Source organism: Lonchura striata, chromosome 18 (genome assembly GCF_046129695.1).
Source record: "Lonchura striata isolate bLonStr1 chromosome 18, bLonStr1.mat, whole genome shotgun sequence".
NCBI lineage: Eukaryota > Metazoa > Chordata > Aves > Passeriformes > Estrildidae > Lonchura > Lonchura striata.
In genome coordinates this window covers 3,527,860-3,549,858 of record NC_134620.1, presented here as the reverse complement: position 1 = coordinate 3,549,858, position 21,999 = coordinate 3,527,860, and the positions used below count along the sequence as shown (strand labels likewise).

Genomic DNA, 21,999 nt, shown 5'->3' with positions numbered 1-21,999 from the left:
ACAGCTCCTGCGGCACTGAGGGCCTTCCCTGCTGCCTGCAGCAGGCAGTGTAGCAATGCGAGTAATAGCGATGTATTACCCACAGTGTAGCAATTTGGGTAATTTCCCCTCGGCGAGCAAAAGCACTCCTTCCTTGCTCGTTTGGCCACACACAGGTGAGCACATCTTCACAGGAAAGCTGCCCTGAAGCAGCAGGCACAGGGCTGGTCCAAGAACTGCAGCAATTGCAGACACAACCCAAAAACCAACTTCAGATCAACAAGCAGCCCTGAATACACCTACAGCCTTACCTAAGGCAAGGTAAAAATCACTGGAGTGGTGTCAGGAACCAGCCCCAGGCACCACCACCATAGCTTGAAATACTGTGTCTAAGAAACACAGGCAAACCCAAAACATTTCTTTTGTTTACTTTAGGATCAGAGTGAAACAGATACGTTAGCAATTGCCCAACTCCATCCCCAACCTGCCAAAGCCTACGCCACACATAGCTTACTTCTAAATCTTTATTTGTTTTCTACACAGAGAAAACAGAGGAATGTTGAAGCAGCAATATTTAAACACACTAGCAAGGAGACATCAATCTGTGAGAGTGCACAAAGTGCAACATGGGGCCATTTGTGCTGCGGTCTCTGCTACAGGGCAGGGTGAGGGGAGCTCCAGGAACAGCCTCTTCAGACAGAAGGGAAAGCTCTATGCAAAGGTGGAGCCGTTCCAGCCCACGTTGGCAGCATTCATGTCGAAGTAGTTGATGTAGACCCTGCAGATGAGGTACAGGAAGAAATACAATGACCTTATTAACTCATTTATATAAGCTGGGATAACATAACAGGGGAGAGTGCTTCCCATTCTTCTGCTTGAAAAAGCATCAAGCTTCATCTTTACAAAAAAAACTGGTGGAGCCTCCAAACAGCTTCAGTATTTCTCAGTCCTCAAAACTGTACTTTTTCCTCTTTTTTTAAAATACAATTATTATGCAGTCAGGGACTGTCCAGACACCAGACAGATTTTGTTTTGCAGCCTGTCAAGAATTTCCGGAGATCAGCCCCTTTTGTTTCTGAGCCCTGCAGGCCCTCACATGTGTCACACAGACTGGCAGCCTTGGGAGTTAAGCATGCCCTCAGGCCTGGCTCTGCTGTCTCCCTTCAACCCTGATGGCACCAGGTTCTTCCCATCCTTCACAGCTGCACAGGCACCGCTGAACTCCGCAGCCTGCAGGGGAGCTGCTCTCAGCCTGCTGCCTTCTGCTTCTGTCTCAGCTCCAGCCTGTTACTGCTCCTCGCTCCTGCTTTCAGCCTTGCTTCCCCAGAGGGCAAGACATCACACCTCAGAGGCAAAAGACACACTGGGCAGCTTGTCAGTGCTGTGGTGTTTTTCCCTACTCTCAGAAGCAGGAAGCCACTGAACAGGGGACTCTCCAGGGAAAGAGACAGGCACTGAATTCTTATGTGGACGTGAAAGTGCTGCAAGTAATCACTTGGAATTTTCCAAAACACATGGATTTATTCCTGGCATTTTAAATTTTTAAACAGACTTCTCAAAGCGGTTTCAGAAAGCCAGGTAAATATGGTTAAACCATGTCCCAGCCTTACCTGTCTGCAGATACATGCAAGTGCTTCGAGATCAGATCACACAGCATCTTGGTGTAAGTCTTGTTCTGCTGCCCTCCTATTTTGCCGATGCTGTAGAGGCTGCAGAGCGCGCAGGGATCAGTGGAGCCACCAAAGGACATCATCTGGTCAGGTATGATGTGCACAGCTATGTACTGCGGGAGGGAAGCACTCTGTTACAGGCTGTCTGAAATGCCCTCTCCTGACGGAAATCTGCTTTAGGTACCAACTCTTCACAGAGCAGTTGTACTGGGGTCAGGCAGCTCTTCAGTGCTGCCCCCTGCGCCCCTCCCAGCCCCAGGGGAGGCTCAGGCCCGGCAGCCCCCATGGGGGGCACGGCCCTGGGGGCTGCGGGGACCCTCGGCCCGGCTCTGAGCTTTAGGAACGCGGCTGTGTGTGCACAAAGCCGCCGGCGCGGCAGGCGCTGCTGCCCGCCGCAGCCTCGCCACCGCGCGGGGCGGAGCGAGATAAAGGCCCCAGAACTGCCTGCGGGCCAGGGCTCACATCCCAAATCAAACCCGCCGGAGAGCCGGGCAGCGATTCCGTCACATCGGGCTCCTGGCGCTGCCGCGGTCTGGCCCGGGAGGGGCCGTGTCCCACGGCTGAGCCGGCGGGAGCTGCTCGGAGCGCTCGGTCTGCCCGAGCCTCTGCCCGGGTGCGTCCGCGCCACTGCGCAGCTCCGCCGCTCGAATCGCGACCGCCAGCACAGGCGCAGCACATCCCCGGCTACGTGAGCGCCGCGCCCCCGCCGGCCCGGTGCCGCTCCCGCCAGGGGCCGGGCATCGGCACACGCGGCGCCGCGGCGTGGAACGGGCACCAGCTCCTTCCCCCGGAGCAGCGGGGCCGCCGCCGCGCTGTGCGGCCGCCGCGGCCCGCCCGCCCCGGGCCCGCGGGAGCGGAGACGGCCGCGGGCCGCTCCGCGCCGCCTCTCCGCCGGGCCCGCCGCGCACGTGTCGCCCCGCTCCCCGCCCTCACCTGCGCGGGCTTGCCGGTGGCCTTGGCCAGCTGCTGGGTGAGGTCGCCCAACAGGCTGTCGGGCACGGCGTCCTTGCAGACGTTGGTGTGGATGGCGAACATGGGCATGGTGGCGGCGGTGGGGGTGGCGGGGCCGGCGATGCAAACCTAAGCGAGCGGCGGGACCGACACAGTGGAGCGGGGAGGCGTCAGCGGCGCTTTTAGTGCGCCAAGCCGCCCCGGACGTAAAGCGGCCCCGCCCGGCAGGCAGGGGAGGGAGCGGGGCGGGGACACACGCTCGCACCGGCTCCGCGGTCCCCGCAGTGCCGTGCTGACTTTTCCCGCGGCTGTCTCTCGACCGGAGGTTCCCCCCGCTCCGCCGTTATTCCTTGGCTTTGTTTCTATTACTGAACATTTTTTGAGGGTTTGTTGCAGGCTCCTTCCTGGAACGGAGTCCGGGAGCGCTGGGCAGCTCATACATAACGTGGTATGAACGCTGCGATAGTAGCTCTGGGGCACTCCCACTGATTTCTGCGGGATTCGGCCCAGAGAGGGATATAGGCCTTGGCTTGGCGGTTGCAAAAAGGGATGCTTGCCCTGACTCGGAAAATTTTTTCCTTTTCAAAATAAAGTAACACTTGTAGTGGTTTTGCTTGATGGTGTGTACAGCTTTAGCTCGGTGTAAGCAGAAACGTGTCCCTTGCTGCCTATTAATTATTATCTAATGTATTTCAGTCGAATTAAAAGTTACCTATTGCTCCTCAGCCTCCCACTTTGCGCATCATATTTTTCTACTGGAAAAAGGCAGAAGTGAGTTTCGTTTTGCTTCGGAATGAATTGGTGCGTGCCTTTTGGGAGGTGAGAGGCAGCAGAGCCGAGCCGCATGCTGCGCTGTGTGATGTGGTGCACGTAGGCTGCCAGGGCATGGCTCCCCACCCTGGCTCTTGCCTGCCCCGACGGCGGCAGCGCTGCTCTGCTCACGAAATGACTCACAGGAAGGCTAAATAGGATCTGGCCCGGAGCCCTCTCTGCCCAGACATTGCACACACAGCAGTCGTGCTGCTAGAGAGCTTGCCCATGTTACAGACATGAACACATCCATGTTACAGACGTGAACACTCGTAGCCCTGAATGAGGAGTCAGGGATGGTGTCATACAGGAGTGCATTGGAGTGACACGGGTTATAATGCTGAGGACTGGAGCACTTCCTTTTCTAGTGATTAACAGTGCTTAAGAACAGCCACTAAGAACTGATTAAGTTTCCCCTCTTTGATATCCTCAGCTCCCTGCTGTTGCATAGTCCTACTTATTCCTCTCACCTTCCTGCCTCCCAGGTTTGTTGCATGGAGGTGGTGTTTTCTACCTGTGCAGGGAGAAAAGCTTGAGAGCAACTTCACAACTGGTGTGCTTGGCCTGTGGCCTGCCAGCCCAGAGTGGCAGCCCCTGGCTATGCTGCCACTCGATGGAGAGACATCTGCAATTTAATTCTCTTTTGCCTCCCTGACTAAGAAAGACATTTTCACCAAAGCAGCTTGTTATCCCAACAAAGCATTTTTATTGATTGAGGTTCAGGTCTGTATTTAAAGTCTGTGGCTGCAAAGCAAAGCTGTGGTAGGGACACAATGGGATGTTAACAATAGAGTTCAGAAAACGGGTGTTAGAAGGTTTGCTCTTCCAGAAAAAACTCACAATACACTTAACTATAGAATTTCAGGAAACATCTCTACTCAATCTTTTATTTTACTTTGGAAGCAAATGTTCTTATCTGACCAAGGGCTTAAATAATAAATATTTGGATGCAAATTTTCCTTTCATAATTAATTCACCACTTCAGTCCCTGGGAATTACTGTGGCTTGCTGTGCCTCTGCCTCATTCTGAGCTGTGCTCTAATCTTCACTGTCACTACAAATTGTTCAATGGATGAAAAGGGGAGGGCACAGCAGTGAACAGTGGTTTTTTCCACTCACTCTCTCTGCCTGTGCTGAGGCCTGGGAGACACAGCACAAGTTTTCCTGCTACTCAGCTAGATATCCCTGTAGTGTTAGGCCTAAAGAAGACCTGGACTGCAATCAATTCCTTTTAAATAAGAGATAACAATGTTATCTCTCCTTTTGAAGGGAGGTCCGTGTGCAACATTTGCACATCTATTAACTTAAATATATCTTGAAACCAGGTCAAGATATATTTATCTCTTCTTGAGATGTATCTCTTGAGCATGGACAGGACAAAGGCAAAAGGAATATTCATATATGACTGAAGTTTTTTGAAAGAAAAGCTTCTCTTAAGAGAGTATTTTGAGAAGACACCCTTCATCTCAACTACAGTTCTTCCCAGCATAACAAGAAGGTTTCAGACATAAGATTTTTGATGCATTTTTATTTAAGCAGCAGGCAAGATATTAAACAGCAGTGAGTAGCAGCATTTGGCAGATGCCAGAAGGTGACTGGAACTGCAGTTCTCAAACCATGATGAGTGTTCAGGGATAAGCTGTGATCACCTAAGGGCACCTCAAGCAAAGGTGGTGTTATTCCAGCCCACATTGCCAGGACTGATGTCAAAGAAGCTGATGTAGGTTCTGGAAGGGAAGACAGGCACCATTATCAGCTGAGAGCAGAGTGCTGCAGGCTGGTCAGGGTGCTCCTGCACCAGGACACATGGCCATGCTGCAGATCTCCCCATGGGCTTTATCCTTCCAAGGTCTTACACTCCTTTCCTGTTGGGAAGGACGGATAAATATAATTATTCACAATAGTACAGCCAGGATGAAAACAATCCTCCCTACTGGCTGGACAATACCCTTACCTACAGATAAGTCCAAAAGTCAAATGGACTGTTCCATCTCAACCCCCAAAATGTACTGTTCATCCCACACCTGTAACCCTCCCCTGAAACATCAGGTGTCTGTGACCCCATTGGCCCAAGTCTTGTTCCAGCCCACCTTGAAGCCCCCTGAGAAGGGGCTCCGAGGGGCCAGACACCCTCTGGGAACTTTCTTCCCCCCTCTTGGAACTTCCCCCCTCTTGGAACTTCCACCCTCTCCTAGAACATCCTCTCTACCCCTTGTTTCTCCCCTCTCCGATCCCCTCAGGCCTCAGCTGCGTCTGGCAGTTCCAAGCAAGACCTTTCACCATCCCTAATACACCTGATATCCCAAGAGCAGCCTGCAGAGATCTCTGTCTCCATCCAAGCTGTCCTGGAGCCCAGCATTCCCTACACTTTCCTCCTGCCCCTTTTAATGCCTCATCCACTTGCATCCTGGAGTTCCTAGTGATCACGTTCTTGTGTCTGTACCTGGTCTTTTGCACATGATGTCTGTGGGTACATACATGCCTGAACCTACATCATTTTAACCAAGGAATTCTGCAGCTTCTGGACAGTGGCATTGCAGCTCATGCAGTGGCTCATTTTTTCTTTTTAGCTGGGGAGTTGCTCAGTTGACTTGGCATTTAATCTCTTTAATCAGCACATTAATAGGGAACACCAAAGGACCAGCCTGGGATGAATAGTTTTAACAGTCTGTGGAAAGTCATGTCAGACAAATTGCTGTATGAGCTCACCTGTCAAATGGTATTTTCAGCTGTTTGCTCATCAGATCACAAAGCAGTTTGGACCAGACCTTGTTCTCCTGCTCCCCTCTCTTTCCAATGCTGTAGAGAAAGCACATAGCACAAGGGTCTGTGGAGCCACCGAAGGACATCACTTGATCAGGAGAGATCTGCTAAATACTGTTGGAAGAAGAAAATTAATATTATTTTCTTTGCTGTATTAAGAAAAGTTTTGAAAATCCAGGAAGGCATTTATGTACCTAAACTGCAGTGAAAATAAGTGCATGTTTTTGATATGCAAGGCTTAAATTTGTTAACATCTTACTGTCTAGATTTGCATTCTACTCCAAGATACTCACTCCTGTGTCAAAGGCCAGTACAAAGACTCCACAGATTTTAGGCTTCCTAGTCCAGGTGCTCCAGGAGCTCAGTGACCTGTAATATCTGCAGCACCTCCTCCGAGCCACCAGGCTCTCCCTGCCTGTGTGGGAAGGTCAGGGGCGAGGGGGTGTGCAATGGTCCTGCTGCCGCATTGCGTTCCAGAGAGATTTTGCACCTCACTGGCTCCTGCTGCAGTCTTCCCTGCTGAGGTAAATGTGAGCTGACACAGCAGAGGCCCAAATCAACATCCACCTCGTTAAACAAAATACAGCCTAATCCTGCTTTTGTTCTTGATATCAGGAAAACAGAAGAAAGTATCTATGTTAATATTAATGACCTGCCCACGATTTTCCCTGCTGCTAATACACAGTGTCAGATCCACACACTGGGGAATCTGGGGATCAGTTCCTCTGGCATTCATCTGGCTTCTGTGCTGTTCTTACCCACGTTTATTAGCAGCGCATCGTTGGAACTCAGCAGCAATTAACCCTCTTGGTAAAACAAGCTAGCCTGAGTACCAGGAGTTGTCTGGGTAATTAGTTTTGGCCATCATTTACAGTTTGTTTGGGTGTAAGGTGCATCGGACCACAGCAGTACAGGATAAGCCAAGGAGATCCTGCTGAGGCACCACTTGCTTGGCCCTGTTCTCCCCTGTCTGGACACCACGTGCTCTTGACTTGATGCCAAACGTAGGTACATCCATGCCTTTAACTCCTCCCCAGGAAGCAGGTTATCACTATTAAAAGAAAAATAAAGTTGAGGCATTAATCAGCATTATTTTCTTCTTAGACCAGTTTGAAAATATTTGGAACCGTTCTTCCAGTAGGAAAAAACTCAATTTGATTAAAAATCTGTATTTTTCCCAAATGGTAGTTTTCTGTGAGAGGAAAGCTCTGCATTCCAGCCCACCCTAATCCTTTCCTTCTTTCTGTGTTATAACTAAGAGACTCTCCCTTTCCTATTGCCTCCTTTGTCACGAAGAGCTTGTATGTCCTCTTCAGAAAAATCTCTTTGTTATTCCCTGTATATTTCTAAGTCCCATTACATATCCCTTCCACACAGCTGCACAAACCTGTTCCAGCTGTATCCCAGCCCTGGCCTCTAGCTTTATATTCAGAAGCTGTTATGAAAGACACACCCCTTGCCCCCCCCAACAGCAAATACTTGTTTGCTAGACTGATAAAAACTGGCTTTTTAAAAGGGGGATAAAACACATCAGTTTTACATAAGAATTCAATGTGTTCAGGTGTCCCAGTGCATTGAGAAAGGTTTGCTGGGGAGCCCTCAGAGCCCTTTCTATAGGCACCTAAACTTATTTCTTTCTACAGTTTCAAAGCATCACTCCCGAAGCAAAATAAACATTTTCTGAAAATGGGCTGTGAATATGCACAAAGGGTGCTTAAACAAGTGGCTACAGATCCATAGCCAATTCACTAAAGCTACTGCTGCTACAGCAACTGAGGTACTGCTCATGTTATGAAGTTTACAGCTCAGTAGAGAAGTTTTCTTTTGCTTTTTCATGTTCTACAACCTTCAGTACAACTGAAACAGTGACTAGTGACCAGTTGGTATTAAGAAAATAATAGCCTTATAAATCCCTATAAGACCCTCAATACCAGTATTTCAGGACTTCCCTTCAGTAGCATATGCCATATGATTTGGCAAGTAAAACCCCTCCAGTTTGGTAGTAAAACCAGCAGGCAGTTTTTACTCTGGTATTTTGACTCAAATAGCAGGATACCACACAGATATTTTTGCCAGATGTCCAGGCAAGCTGAATAAATAATTTTTGTACTTCAGCTGTAACCACCAGGCTACAGGCAGTTAGGTGGCAAATGACAGGCACTTAACAGGACTCAGCAAGGAAGTGGAGGTTGAGGTTTGCTTTTCAGTCAGCCAGATTCTTGAGAGGTATTCACAGGTTCCTGTGGATACATCCCCACATACACCCAGTGTCTTCACATACAGATAACTACATGCAGTAACATCCTACACAAAGCTAGGTTGAATACTCCAGGTTTTGAGACCTCAAGGAAACTAAGTTACAGTAAACAAGTATTTGATATTCTCCCAGAGAGAAGACTGCAAATCCTGGTGAGTCATTAGCTATATTAGTTTATCAAGGCTATCACTCAGAAACACTCATTGCACAGGCACAGCTGACTGAAGAAGGAAAACATTTCAGGAAATGGACTTACCTGTGCTGGTTTGCCCAATGCTTTTGATAATTGTTGGGTGAGCTCCCCTGCAAAAGATTCCAGAAGTTTATCCTGCTTATATTTTTGTTTGTAGTGAATTTAGGCATCTTTGGATGATGAGCAGGTTTTTTTTCAGCTCACCTTGTTCTCAGCTTTATTTCTAACTCACCCACAAGCTGGCTCAGCCCTCTGTGCCAGTAAGGACCTCAGGAGCCTCTGAACAGTCAGTGGTACCTTCAGCAGGTGCATTGAGAGGGGTGGGAGTGTCTCAGGAGAGGTGAGGCTGAATGTGCCCCAATCTGCAGGCTGCTAACACAGACAGCCAGTGCCCAGGCCAGGGAGGGAACCCAGCTTTTGCACTCTGCAACCAAAGCATCCAAAATGACCCCTCATGTTTGGATACAGCCCAATCATGAAACCAGGGGAAAAACAAGTGTTTCAGAGACTGAGTGTAGGTTGTAATGCACCTCTTTATGAAAGCCTAGTAATTGTTTCTTAAAAATTGAGTGAATTATTCAGTTGTGAGGTCTGAAACTTTCTCTGTGGAATAGATCATAACAAAAAAACCCCAGTGACACATGTTGTGCAGACCTTTCCTGAACCGTGACTAAGTCACCACAAAGATGCCTTAAAATCAGAGTCTTGATTTTCTCCGTGGTGATGGATTCTACGTGCTCAGCGAAGGCTTGTTTTCAACTTGCTCTTTTGTTGTGCAAATAGTTCCATAGCAGTCATAACTCCTGAGAGATAGGAAATCCACAGGCTTCCTGACATGAGCAGCTTTCATCCAAACTTTGGGGAGTGTGTGGCAAGGCTGGGATCAGTTCTCACTGCTGCCCAGAAGAGCCCTACATGAGAGAAGTGATTTAGGAGGATCACAGGGTATTTGGTAGGGGGTGTTCACAGTGAGATGTGTGGGGAAAGCAGGTTGAAAATGCTGGTGGGGATAAAATAAATGGCTTGACCATCTCTCCATGTTAAAAGTGGTGGGTGTCTTTATGCCCAGTAGTTTCTGAGTTAAGGAAACTTTTCATTTTCTCCAGGCTTTCTATAGCTTGCACTAAATGATTGTATTGAACGGTGTAATTGAAGTAAACACTTTTAATTTGTGAAAACTTCAGTATGAACGTGCTGAAGCTGATTGTGTTCAAGGTCAGATTGATTGGGCCCTGAGCAACCTGACCTAAATGGTGGCATCCCTGCCCATGGCAGGGGGGTACAACTAGATGATCTTTAAGGTCCCTTCCAACCCAATCCATTCTATAATTGTGTGGTGTACGTTGATTTTAAGTTAGTTCCTTCACTCTAGCACCCTTGCTGTAAAAAGTCAGCAAATAAAAAAGTCAGGAGATGAACTTACCGTGTCAGTGTTCATTTACAGCCCACGTTTGTGGATTGTGCTTCCTGTATGCGTTCTGAAAATAATGAAAACCCTAAAAAAAACCCAGAAATAAAATCTGGTTTACAAAAAACCTTTTCTGGGTATATTTCCTAAGCCAAAGTGTTAAAAACAAACACAAGTAACACCTCCATCTGTGAGGAGCTTTAGTTTGTAATATTGATTCATTTTTGTTTCAGTGGTTAGAGGAAGGCAGGTGGCATGATCCAAAGTGTTTGGTTACAAGGCATTTTCTACTGGTTATTGGTCACTTGGAAAAACTTAGACTATTTCCAATGAACTTCACAACCTATTTTTACTGCTGGGTACAATAATCAGTCATTATTCCCAGCTTGCTTACATAACAAGAAAAACATTTCCAAAACAAACTCTTTCTTCTGTGAAAACATCTGATGTAATTCCCAGAAGTTGATGCACCAGGTTGAAAATCAGTTCCTTAGACACCAGAGATGCTCTCCAGAGCCTGCTTTATTTTATAGCAGCCATTTTACTTCATTTGCATGCAAGAATATCTCAGTTTAGCAGGTCCTTCTTCCTGCCTAGAGTTACTGGAGTGTTTTCCACTGAGATTTCCATTACATCTCCAGGACTGTTGCACAGCAAATTTCACTTTCAATACTTTTTTCTGTTGTCATGCTGAAACCTGTTTTCCTAATTTGAGGTGTTAATTTTTAGTCTGTATTGTCTTGGGTCACCCTAAACTGTGTGTTTAGCTTTCCCTCTGCATGCCTGTCAGCCAAATACTTTAGACTTCTATGCTTCCCCAGCCTCATGATTGTTGGTTATTGGACTTTCCTCATAATTCTTTACCTTGGTTCATCTTCTTAAAATATTTCACTTGTTCCTTTGTATTTCTGATACTCTTCTCTGAAATTTTTGCCAGCAGGTTCCTGCTTATGAGATACTTAGTGTTACTCTAGAATAATGAGTTTCATATCTATCTTAAAAAAGAAAAAAAACCAAATGAGACAGAAGAGCTTGCAGACTGTTTTTAATGTTTCCTTTTTAGTTCTGTTGCAACATTATTTCCTGTCTTTTCTAAGAGATGCAAATTTCTTCTCTGAATATTCAGAGCTTGGTGCAAGGCAACTGTTCCTTAGGAAAGTTATTTTCAGAGGTTTCTTTTTTCCCAAAGTTCAGCTTGTTGAATTCTGCTTTTATTTCCATGATTGACTTTCCCTTGGTCTCAGGAAGATACAGGTAGATGAAAATTGCTGATAAAGCAAGGGTTCCCAAAAAGATAAGGAAGCAGAAGGGTCCAAGATTAGCCTGCAGGCAGAAAAGCAAGACAATGTAAGGAAAATAAGAAACTTATTTCTATTTTCCTGCCCTTTAGTGCAAGCCTGTGTCTTAGGAGTTCAAATTCAAAGGTGTGCTCAATACACAGTCCAGGACAGGTACCAAACCAGGAGTTCCCAGTGGCCATGTTTGACCTGAGTCCAATTGCTGCTCCTGGGGAATTTCTGAGCACGTTTGGTGTTTGGACAGAGTGCTAAGCTTTGCATGCCATTGCAATTTATTGTTATTATTTTGCCCCTTTTTGGCATTCAGAAATACATTAGCCTGGAAAGAGGGATTCTCTGAGAGTCACTTACAACAATTACTGGAAAAATCATCCCAAGTACAAACAGTCCCATCCAGTTGATGCAGCCAACAATCAGAAAGGCTGATGGTCTGTATGACTGGCTGAAGATTTCAACCATCACAGATATGGTGGCTCCAGCTGAAAAAGCAAAGCCAAACACACACCAGGTTTATTTATTTCCTTGCTTTTGCTGAAGCTCCTCCAGTGGCAGAGAGGCCAGACAGGCAGAATAGGTCACCTGTTGGGAGATGGCCTCTGCTGTGAGGGTGAAAGACCTTGATTCCAGAAATGGAATCCAGCAGTTAATTTAGGTTCCTCTTGTATGTACTTAGTCATTTTTTTGGTATCAGTAGATCTGTGCAGTTCCATATTGCACTGGCAGTTGTTACTGGTGCAGGGTTTATAAAACCAGCCTCCCTTTTGGCTCCTGTGGCCACTTCCACCTGGAGCATGTTGGGAGGCATAAGTTTAACTTGCTAAGTTTTTGAAGATGATTACTAAAACATACCTGGCAATGTCTAGAATCCTGTTTTTAGCTGATTAATTTAGAAATTGTTTTGAAATTTCTACCTCACACCCTCTGAAGAAGATGATACTCTTTTAAATTATTCAGATCATGTGATCAGCAATAAAATTTGAGGTGTCTGCATCCTTTTCCATCTTTTTCTTCATCCACTTCTACAAGTGCATCTCCCACTTGTATGTGTCTGCCCTTCCCTCCTTAATTTCCAGAACTTTTTAGCAAGACACCAGCCTGTTCTTCCTCTGCCAGTTGTGTTGCCAACCAATACAACACCAAATTTCCTCCCAGCATAACCACTGATGTACTCACATGGTCCAACTCCAAAGAAGACCACGAACAGGAAGATCAAGATAACACTGAAGTAATGCATCCAGAAAAAACGATGCTAAAAGTGAGAAACCAGTGATACCAAACCATTAGACACAGGACATAATAGCAGAGCTCTGATTTCCTGCCACTGGCTGAAGTTTTTATACATCTCCTGCAAGTTAAGAGCAGAAAGGGGGCTGGGGAAGTGGCTGGGAGGCTACTGCCTCTTTACCTGCAGTGACAGGGTCATGGTGAGCAGTGCCAGCACAGAACACATCAGCAAATATCCACCCCAGAGCAGCACCTTCCGCCCAAACCGGTCTATAAGGGTGCTCTGGAAAGCAGAAAACATGGCTCACAAACCCCAGTCCTCAAAGGAAATAATTCCTCCTCTCTCCATGTGTTCTGTGCAGAAGACTTGTCTAAATAATAGCCAGTGTCATTTGACAGTCTCTTAGTTCCTAAGGAATTTGATTGATTTCTTCAAAACAAATTCATTATTAATTAAGCTGTGTTTATTAGTCAATCCTAAGGTGTTTTTAGACAGTTCCCTCTTTTGTATGCTGGCATATGTCAAATTGTCCACATGTATGTACACACATCTAATCCAGGACATCAGAAGATTATTATTTTGCAGAAAAAAGTGAGTCTAAAGACACACAGTCATGCAAATAATTTGGGGGGAAAATTTCTTTGTATCCTGCCTGTGGTTTTGCAGAAGCAGGAAGATGTGGCTTAGGTTATGCAAAATTTCCCTGAGCCCAGTAATAAGAAAGGAAAGGCACAGTTGTTGACCACATTAAACTTTTTCCTTCAAACTCAAATCTGAAAAAACTTACACACAGTATGGTGGATAAGCACTCACACAGCCCAACTCCCAGGGACATGTATGGGATAAGGTATTCTTCAAACTTGGCTGTATGGAATACTTCAAAAGAATAGAAGTATATCTGAAAAAAGCAGAGAGGAAATTAATCTGTGAAAAAAGGTGTTGCATTTGAGATACAATTCTAAGCTGGTTTAATAATTTTGTCTTTCAGAAGTTTGTTATGCTGCCTCTCTTGTCCTGGGGATAAAGAGAGCACTCAACTGCATTTATTCCACAGAGCTGCAGCGTGGTCATGACAATCATCAAAACGTAGAGCTGCCAGCGCAAAGATCGCTCTTTTAGCACTTCCAGGACACGCAAGGTTTTCGTGCTCGCCGCCGCACCCTTCTCCTTCATAATGTCATCGATTTCTGCTTGGTAGTCTCCATCCCCCCAGAGCTTCCTGATGGCTGTAAGGGAGAAAGAAGGAAGTGGATTATCCTGCCAGGATAGCTCCATTAGGGATGGTTGCATTCAACCCTTTAGGCTGCCTGTCCATTGCAGTAGGTGCTGGTGCTGCTTCTGCCATTTGGTTGCTGCAGGGGCAGTGGGCAATTGGAAGGATTTTGTCTGTCTGGTTGTCAGTATAGCACAGCTTTCTAATGTGGAGTTTACTGTGAACGAAGTAAACATTTGAGTACTTTTTATTTAACAATACAAAACGGGACAGCTGCCTGAACCATTTCCTTTAAAGAAATAAAGCAGTGCCCACCAAGGTGGGAAATGTTAGGAGTGCTGATACACATCTGTGTTTCTTCACTTCATGGACTGAATGAGGCTGAGTGAGGCCCAGGTTAACACAGCCATTGCCACGGGTACCTCAGCTGTGAAACTGCCTGTGCTCCATGGCACTGCACCGTGCAGCACAGCTCTGCCCTGCCTCCTCTTCTGCAGAGGCTCTCCCTGTGGCGCAGCAGATGAAGGGAAGTAAGTGAGGAAAGCAGACACTCTACCTTTCCTGCAGGCTTCCTCATTACCCTTCTGTATCAGGAGGTAGGATGGTGAATCAGGGAAAAATGGGAGGGTAACCAGTTGAATCAATGCTGAAAGTCCACTAGATGCTAACAACCATGGCCACAAAGCTTCGCTTCCTAAAATCTCCCTGGAAAGTGTATGTGAAACAAAATTATGCTGAAATAACGGAATGAATGTTCAGGAAGTTTTTCTGAGTGATAAAGATTGCTCAGATTCCATTCAAGGGTTCACTGGAGTTAAGCCCTGAATTTTAGTTGGGCAGATTTCACATATTTGGCTATTTTTATTTCTGACAATTTATTTTAAAGGAATTATCTGATATTTTGAAAATCTTTCTGAATATCATTAGAACCCAGTATAATGTCTAGAGAGCTGATGAGACTCATTTGACCACTGCTTGGCCACAAGAGCCAAACATTTGCTAAGACTTTTCGTGTCAGTACAATGAATTTTGAAGGGGAAGTCTCCTAGTTAAAAGAGTGTGGAAATAAAAAGAAATCAAATTATGAGTGAATAATTTTATGCCTTCTATATTTAAAACTGTATTTCCCTCAAATACAATCAATATTTTTCTTCTGGCATAAGCTAAGGCATGTTTTGGGGAGGAGGAGAGTGTTTCTCAGTCACTGACTAGGGAGAGGGTAAAGTTAGAGAAACATTTCTACTTTTAGTGTAACGTGATAGAAAAATTGGAGAATTTACCGTAGTCCAACAACCTGTCCTGTGAGTTTTCCCAGGGTCAGAAAAACAGCAACAGTGGAGTTGGTAAACCCACGCAACTTCTTGGGTGAAATCTCTCCTACATACTGAGGATGTATATTGAGAGAAAAACCTTGAACATACAAGAGGATAAATAGCAGTTTAAATATTTAGAAAAGCTTAAGCTTTTGACTCTTCTCTCTTATATTGTTTGCATTCACTCTGCTATTTCGATTACCATTTTTTTGCAAAAGAGATGCTATTTTTCACTTTTAATAGTGCCTGGTTTTGTTTGCTTTAGAAACCATTCTTCAAGGATGGCTGTAGAGACAAGCCCAGGACAGCAAGTCAGGGGCCTGCAGGATGCAGGCCATGGTGACATACCTGCACCAATGCCATAGAGAAAACGCCCAACCAGAACCATCTCAAAGGATTTGGCTGTTTTACTGAGGGCCATGAAAAGTGCAGCTACCAACATGATCAGGTTGGTGAACATTTGACACTTTTTCCTAAAGGACAAAAAAAAAAAAGTCATTGAGAATTTAGTGTGAAATGAGAACCTCTTGTACTCTTTTGACTACTCTTGCTGTGACAGGAAGCATGGTACAGCCGTTCCTCCTGTTTTGAGGAATGGCTGAAATAATTTCAACTTAGGATATTCAAAATGTCTCTTTAAAACTTTAAGATCTTTTAGATTTGAGTTAATAATTTTTTTAGGTTAGAATTTAAAGTTTGTTGGCATTTCCACAGTACAAGTAGGGAGAAAGATTGAAGGACTGGCCCAGTTTGTCATCAAGATTTTTGATGTGGCTATAAGTCTTCATAAAATGTCAGGTTTTTCCCCAGAAACAGAGTCCACTGGTTCCATTCTAGAATGGCTCATAATAATGACACTCCTGGTTAAATGGGTGCTCTGAGATGGCAGACAGAGTTTTTTGGAGGCATATTTCATTTCAAAAGTTACTTGTGAGAATTGTGGGCTGGTGTGTTCACCACCCTGGTGTCTCAGGCTCCAGATCTTTTGCACTCAGATGTTTTGCTGTGACACTTGTTAGAGAAGACCCCCCTTGCACACATTGAGGATCACAGAGACTCTGTGTTTAGGCTGTGATTCAGCAATTGGGCTACCACGTGTTAAATAACCCATGGGAGAGGTCATGGTCCTGCTTCCAGCTTTGGGAGACTCTCAGCGTGTGGGATGAGGCAGTGTCCCACAAGAAATTTCTTGGGGGCACTTACCTGTTAGGAAAGAACACAATGGCAGCAGGTTAAGATGGTTTGTTGAGACCCAAATGAGGGGCCCCTGGATCAGTGTGTTGTGGAGCAGATCTTTAAGTGGGTCACACCAAGAAGATATGTTTGCCAATTTCTCTGCAAATGAAATTAGTGGTGTTACACACAAGGCACCAAGAACAGACCAGACTGGTGAGGAATCCTTCCTTTGTCCAGTGGCAAAGATAGTTTGGAACTAGCTTTCAGTAAAATGGACTGTCAAGAGCAGAGACGTCTCTTGGACATTTGTTTTGGTGCTGATTATATCTTTACAGTGAAATTACAAGCAATTTTTTTCTCCCCTCTCTATATTTTCACAATAGTAGATCTGAATATTTAATGTAATGTCACCACCCTAAAATGAGTGCATTTAAATGGAAGTCTGACTCTTCTTTCACACATAAGGATGTTTTCCAGGTGCTTGAGTAATTGCATAGAGTGTGTTACAACGCAAGACACACAGCTCCTTTATTGGAGTTTGTAAAGCTTGGCAGATCTTATGAGAATGATAGGGTACCTTGAAGAGAATGTGACCCTGTGCCACTACTCCCAGAGGCACTGGTGATGTGATGATGCCTGCAGCCCTTCCAGAGCACAGTTCCCTGGGGAGGGCAGATAAATAGGACAGAAGGCTGCTTGGAAAAAGTGGATGTGCCAGGAAACCAAATCAATTGTCTTCAACAGGACTGCTTCAACCAAAAAAGAAGGCACTTATTTGTCCACCTTGGTATTTCCCTGTGCTTTCTGTCTGCTGAGCTGTTACAAGAAACACTTACTTCCTGTATTTTGTAGTCAGGTATCCACAGCAAAGGCTTCCCAGGAATCCTCCTATCCCATAAACAGCCACAATGAAGGACCAGAGCAGCATGATTGTCTCAGGGTGGAGGGGAGAGCCATGTCGATCTATCCAGGTTTCATTTATAAACTTCCTGATGTACTGAAAAATAAAACCAGATTTGCCTGGATAATGGGTTCACATTTGGTTGTTGTACTTCAGATCAAGCCTGTGGTTCTCATATTAGACTTACTTTGAGACTTTTTTAGTAAAACAATTGAGATCACACTGCAGATTTTTCAAGTCTGTATCAGTCAGAAAGTTTCATGGTGAGCATGCTGAGAGCTCATTTTGTGCCCTCCTTTGGAGTCTTGTACTCTCATGGCAGGAGCTTATTTCAAACAGAAAGTGCTCTCCAGCTCTTTAAAGGAGAAAAAGTTCTCTACACATGTGATGTTACTGTCAGCCAAAGCAAAGGTCTAAGCATATCAGCTGGGATGTGTGGGAGAACAGAGGCTCTCACCTTTGTGTTTTCAGCCTCAGAGAGATGGCCACTTACCACAGAAGGATAGTTGATGACAGAAATATGGAATCCATATGGGAAACTGCCACCAATTCCCAGCACTAAGATCATTTGAAGTAGGCCCTGGAACTGAACCTGCAAAGCAAAAATAAAGTGCTCCATCAGCTTCTCACTACTCTAGTTTTGTGCGAGTCCAGAGACTTTATAGCCATACTGGTCCTTCCTCTTTGTCCACTTCAGATCCTTTTGAATTTAAACATTTTTCAAAATCCCTCTAATCTGCTGCCAAAGCACAACCATCAGCCACAGTGCCAGAGCAAATAACATGGGTGTAAGGTGATAATCCATAACTCTGCTTGCAAGAAGGAAAATGAGCTTGAAAAGGTGTTTCTGATAGTACAATTCTCACTGTCTGCCTGCAACAGCTGACAGGTTGGCTGGATAAAGGTGTCAATCCTGGACATGGGGAAGAGGGAATCAATCTCTTGTCTGCAATGGACAGCAACCAATGTACACCAAACCATAATGTATGATGACACGTATCACTTCTTCCCTTTTTAAGATTATGGAAACTCTTGATGGATTATATTAATTGTCTTTTGCTGAAGTGAAGAAAGTAATTTATTTAAAAGTTCATGTCATGATTTCTTAGCCTTTTTCTGTACCATTACTATATTCATGATTTTGGAAAGTAATCAGCATGCTTAATATTTAGTATTGTTTTCAGTAATGTAGAAGACAGTAAAGTATCACAGTCAATGGTGGAAGAGCTAGAGCTGTTGTTAGATTTTAATTTAATTTAACTTCATTTCATTTCATTATTTAATTTAATTTAATTTCATTTCATTTCATTTCATTTCATTTCATTTCATTTCATTTCATTTCATTTCATTTCATTTCATTATCTTAATTTTATTTTCTTATATAGAAAGACAATGCAACAGGATCTTCATGGCCCCAAGCCCCATTGCTCTTTGTGATGTTTAAACACAGAAAGGAAAGATGGTCTCTGTAACAAAGGAATTTAAAATCTTTAAAAAAAGAACCTGAATCTCTAGTATTATATACTCCCTGTCTTTTGTAAGCCAGAGGCTGAGGAGATGTGAGCAGGTACTCACCAGGTTGGAGAGGAAGGCAGCCATCTCCTATGAATGAGCTGATGCCTGCTGCTCTCTGCTGCTACCTGCCAAAGGAGCCAAATGCTCACATTATACAACAGCAGTGTCAGTGAACTAGTCCCATTTACTGAAGTTAAATTTTACTTCAGAGGTTTTTGAGTTAATTACACATATTCCAGCTGTCGTACAAAGTTTAGGATTACTGGATTAAATATTTCAACCAACGGTTATGTGTAGGCCAAGTAAACAGGATGGTGTCCCTTGCAGGACCTGTGTACTTCATGAACTCTGTCTTCTACTAGGGGGACAGGGGACTGAGAAAACCACCTTAAACAGGATTCCCATCATCATAACCTGCTCACTTCTCAGTATAAGTGAGAAACTTAGAGTTCCCTGTTGGGAATCTTAGATGGAGCTTGGGCAGTGGACTCCAGAACTTTGACACATAACAAGAAAGAGCTGTTCTCTCTCCAGGTGACAGCAACTGGAGCACATCGTGACTTAATCATTACTGAAAGGAACTGAACTACTCCATGATTTTGAAATGGGGTGCAAACATAAGAATTCTACAGTGGTACACCAGGTTTGACCAGCCAAGTGTTCAGTAGATGATTTTTCTTTGCTAGTAGAGAGAATAATTCACCATGCAGTTTTGTCTGGCATTTTCACTACTCAGTGTACTTATTCTGTGTCTGCCATGAAAAATAAGGTTCTTTTGAAGCTGTTTTCTAACTTCCACAACTGGATTGATGTCTGTTTCTTCTGAGAGGAAATTCTCAGGCTTTAACTTCAGTTCTTTCACATTTTAAGAGGGTCTTGAATGTATTCAGTTGGTAAATGGCTTAGTTATTACTTGCCATTTACACTTCATTTGAAGGAGAGGATGAAGAAATCATACAGGGCTTAGTTGATGCAAGCAGGCATATTTACTAGAAAATGTTTCATAGGCAAAGCATATTGCTGGATTCCCTAGCTAATGTTTGAAACGTAGTGTATGGCACTATACAACCATTTCTCCTGCCACTTGGGTCTCATCATGGCCTTGACTTGTTGATTTGTGCTGAGAGTTATGGAGGGATTTTTTTTTTCAGCTGAGGTTCTCCAGCAGATAAGGTGTTGTTAGAGTGCAAATGAGACTGTCCCTTTGATGCTAAGAATTAATTTCCTTTTCTGTGAAGTTATATGAAGTTGAAACAACATGAAGTGTATCTGACCAAGGGACGAAATTCCATGTTAGCTTCTGGTACCTGCCTTGCTCAGATGATATTGGGGGGACACACAAACAGGCAGTAACATGTAAACTTCAGCATGGGACACTCCTTCTCAAATGCAGCCTGTTGCACATATTTTTCAATGTTTTACTTCACCCACTTCTACTTTGTTATTTATACTTATATTGGAACTAACACTTTTTGCTCTCAGACTTTAATTTAGAATTCCTGCTTTGGGTAGGTTGAATCTTCCTCTCATAACTCTCTTCCTGTGTAATGTCTTTTGCATTCATGGTGATTAGTGACTGTGCTGTTACTGCTTAGACTGTTTTGAGACCCCCTTTGTTAGATGTGCAGTTCCATAATATCTTACAGATATCCTTTAGTCAGATTTGCGCTCAGGACAATGAATCTCACAGCATCAGGTCATTTAGTCATTTATGTATACATGTGTGACACACATATCCAAAGCTGTTCTAAGCCTTCCTTAATACAGATCCATATATTTTGTGTCCAGCTGACTGAAGTTCACAGATACATTTTTAAAGCTTTTATATCTGCCTTGATTAGCATTTGAGACATATCTTACCTAACAGGATGTGTCTCTGTTGTCTCTGGAAGATAATGTGCATGTACTGTTCCTGAATTACTGTCCCCTTTGTCCCTGTGCCCTCCCACCTATATTTGAGCCATCCCTTTTGCTGTTTCATCCCTGTCCCCATGACACAGCTCTTGCTCCACTGAGCACAGGCCAAGGTTGACCCATGCTCCACATGGCTGTTCCACTTCATTGTCACAGCAATGTTCCACGGGGCATGGCTGCCTTCCTGGGAGGGTCCTGTGGGGAGGGCTTTCCTGAATGGCACCTAATGAATAACTGACATAGAGAAGTGACTCCCTGGGGAGTCTGTCAGCAGTGCTGCACAGTGCCACTCTGCTCTTGTTTCCACAGGTTTCAGGGACTGTTGTAATGGAATTGTGTTTCCACAATGACTGCTAGAGAAGAGAGAATTCTGTTTTGCAAAAACTTGGTATTTCTTATCTATATTGATAAGAAATACTGATTGATTTCTTATCTGTATCTTAGCTGTCTCCAGATGACTGGTAGTTTTTAGTCATATTAGATGTATATGGAACACCACGAAGTTATTGAGTTTTCTGACTTTAGGACACTTCATGTTTCATAGATACACAATTCTATTTATGTAGTTATATTTAATGAGATGTCTGAAGTGTCACTCAGTACTAAAGACAGGAATAATGAAAAACCCCAGTCATGGAAGGTAATGCAGACCAACAACTTTTTCTAGTCAACTGCCCCTGAGGAGATCATGACGTGGGGAAAGAAATGTTTGTGAAGGCCAGAAGTTTTATTACAAGGCAATCTGCCATTTTTATTATGGTTACCATTTGCAATTTAAAATAAGCAGCTGTTAAGATAAACAATTGAATTCTTAATTTGAATAACCTTATTTGAGTTGAAGTAAATATACCAGTCAAAGCAACAGCAGAAATAAAGACACTTATTTTACTGTACAAGTCTAGAATTTGGATTTAAATTTATAGAGTGCTTCACAGCAAGCTTTAGCTTTGTTCATGTTCTTCCTCATAGAATTTCTTTCATTCTACAACCATGTGAGCCTCTCATTAATAGAAGGAAACATGCAGAATGTTAAACACCTTCTAAAGAAAAGTTCCATGGGCCTGTATATTAAAAAAAAGTTTCTGATTCAATCCATTCCAGTCTGAGGCAGTTCTTTTGGAGTAAACAGGTTCCAGATAGCCAAAAGTCACAGGAAGAAACCAGCAGTTCAGTTGCTGTGGGATTCACAGCCCTTGAGATATCGGTGGGAATTCTGCTCCTGGAGGAAGAGCTGCAGACTTGAGATGACAGCAGTGATGGGCAGGAGGGCACAGAGTGTCTAAAATGACAGTGGGTGCTTGGGCTTTATGGTGACTGGACTCTCTCCCTCAGTCCTTTTAGCTCTATTGCTGCTGAAAGGCAATCTGAAATGGCTGAAGTCTGTCAAACCAGACACTATACAAGGACAACATG

At 44.3% G+C, this 21,999-nt stretch overlaps 2 protein-coding genes across 2 annotated transcripts; both read right to left on the bottom strand.

Annotated features, from left to right (window-relative positions):
- Positions 1 to 489: 489 nt before the first annotated feature.
- MIF (macrophage migration inhibitory factor) lies at positions 490 to 2,819 on the bottom strand. The gene is made up of 3 exons (XM_021549982.3): positions 2,583 to 2,819; positions 1,590 to 1,762; positions 490 to 757 (listed from the first exon to the last, which is right to left on the bottom strand). Exons 1-3 carry the CDS (start codon positions 2,688 to 2,690, stop codon positions 691 to 693), a joined length of 348 nt encoding a protein of 115 aa, XP_021405657.1. The 5' UTR covers positions 2,691 to 2,819; the 3' UTR covers positions 490 to 690.
- An 8,334-nt stretch (positions 2,820 to 11,153) lies between these two features.
- On the bottom strand, positions 11,154 to 18,798 carry LOC110481387 (solute carrier family 2, facilitated glucose transporter member 11-like). The gene is made up of 12 exons (XM_077787298.1): positions 18,733 to 18,798; positions 17,651 to 17,749; positions 17,093 to 17,253; positions 15,429 to 15,553; positions 15,048 to 15,177; positions 14,324 to 14,472; positions 13,593 to 13,780; positions 13,342 to 13,452; positions 12,735 to 12,836; positions 12,503 to 12,578; positions 11,681 to 11,808; positions 11,154 to 11,354 (listed from the first exon to the last, which is right to left on the bottom strand). Exons 1-12 carry the CDS (start codon positions 18,754 to 18,756, stop codon positions 11,154 to 11,156), a joined length of 1,494 nt encoding a protein of 497 aa, XP_077643424.1. The 5' UTR covers positions 18,757 to 18,798.
- Positions 18,799 to 21,999: the final 3,201 nt, after the last annotated feature.

Excerpts from the sequence above, each read along its gene's own strand:
- MIF (XM_021549982.3), bottom strand. The coding sequence starts at position 2,690 with ATGCCCATGTTCGCCATCCACACCAACGTCTGCAAGGACGCCGTGCCC. Across the intron at positions 1,763-2,582 it reads CCACCGGCAAGCCCGCGCAG|TACATAGCTGTGCACATCAT; the intron begins GTGAGGGCGGGG and ends TCCCTCCCGCAG. Across the intron at positions 758-1,589 it reads TTGCATGTATCTGCAGACAG|GGTCTACATCAACTACTTCG; the intron begins GTAAGGCTGGGA and ends CCTCATCTGCAG.
- LOC110481387 (XM_077787298.1), bottom strand. The coding sequence starts at position 18,756 with ATGGCTGCCTTCCTCTCCAACCTG. Across the intron at positions 17,750-18,732 it reads CTGCCTTCCTCTCCAACCTG|GTTCAGTTCCAGGGCCTACT; the intron begins GTGAGTACCTGC and ends TTTGCTTTGCAG. Across the intron at positions 15,178-15,428 it reads TCTCTATGGCATTGGTGCAG|GTTTTTCTCTCAATATACAT; the intron begins GTATGTCACCAT and ends TGTATGTTCAAG.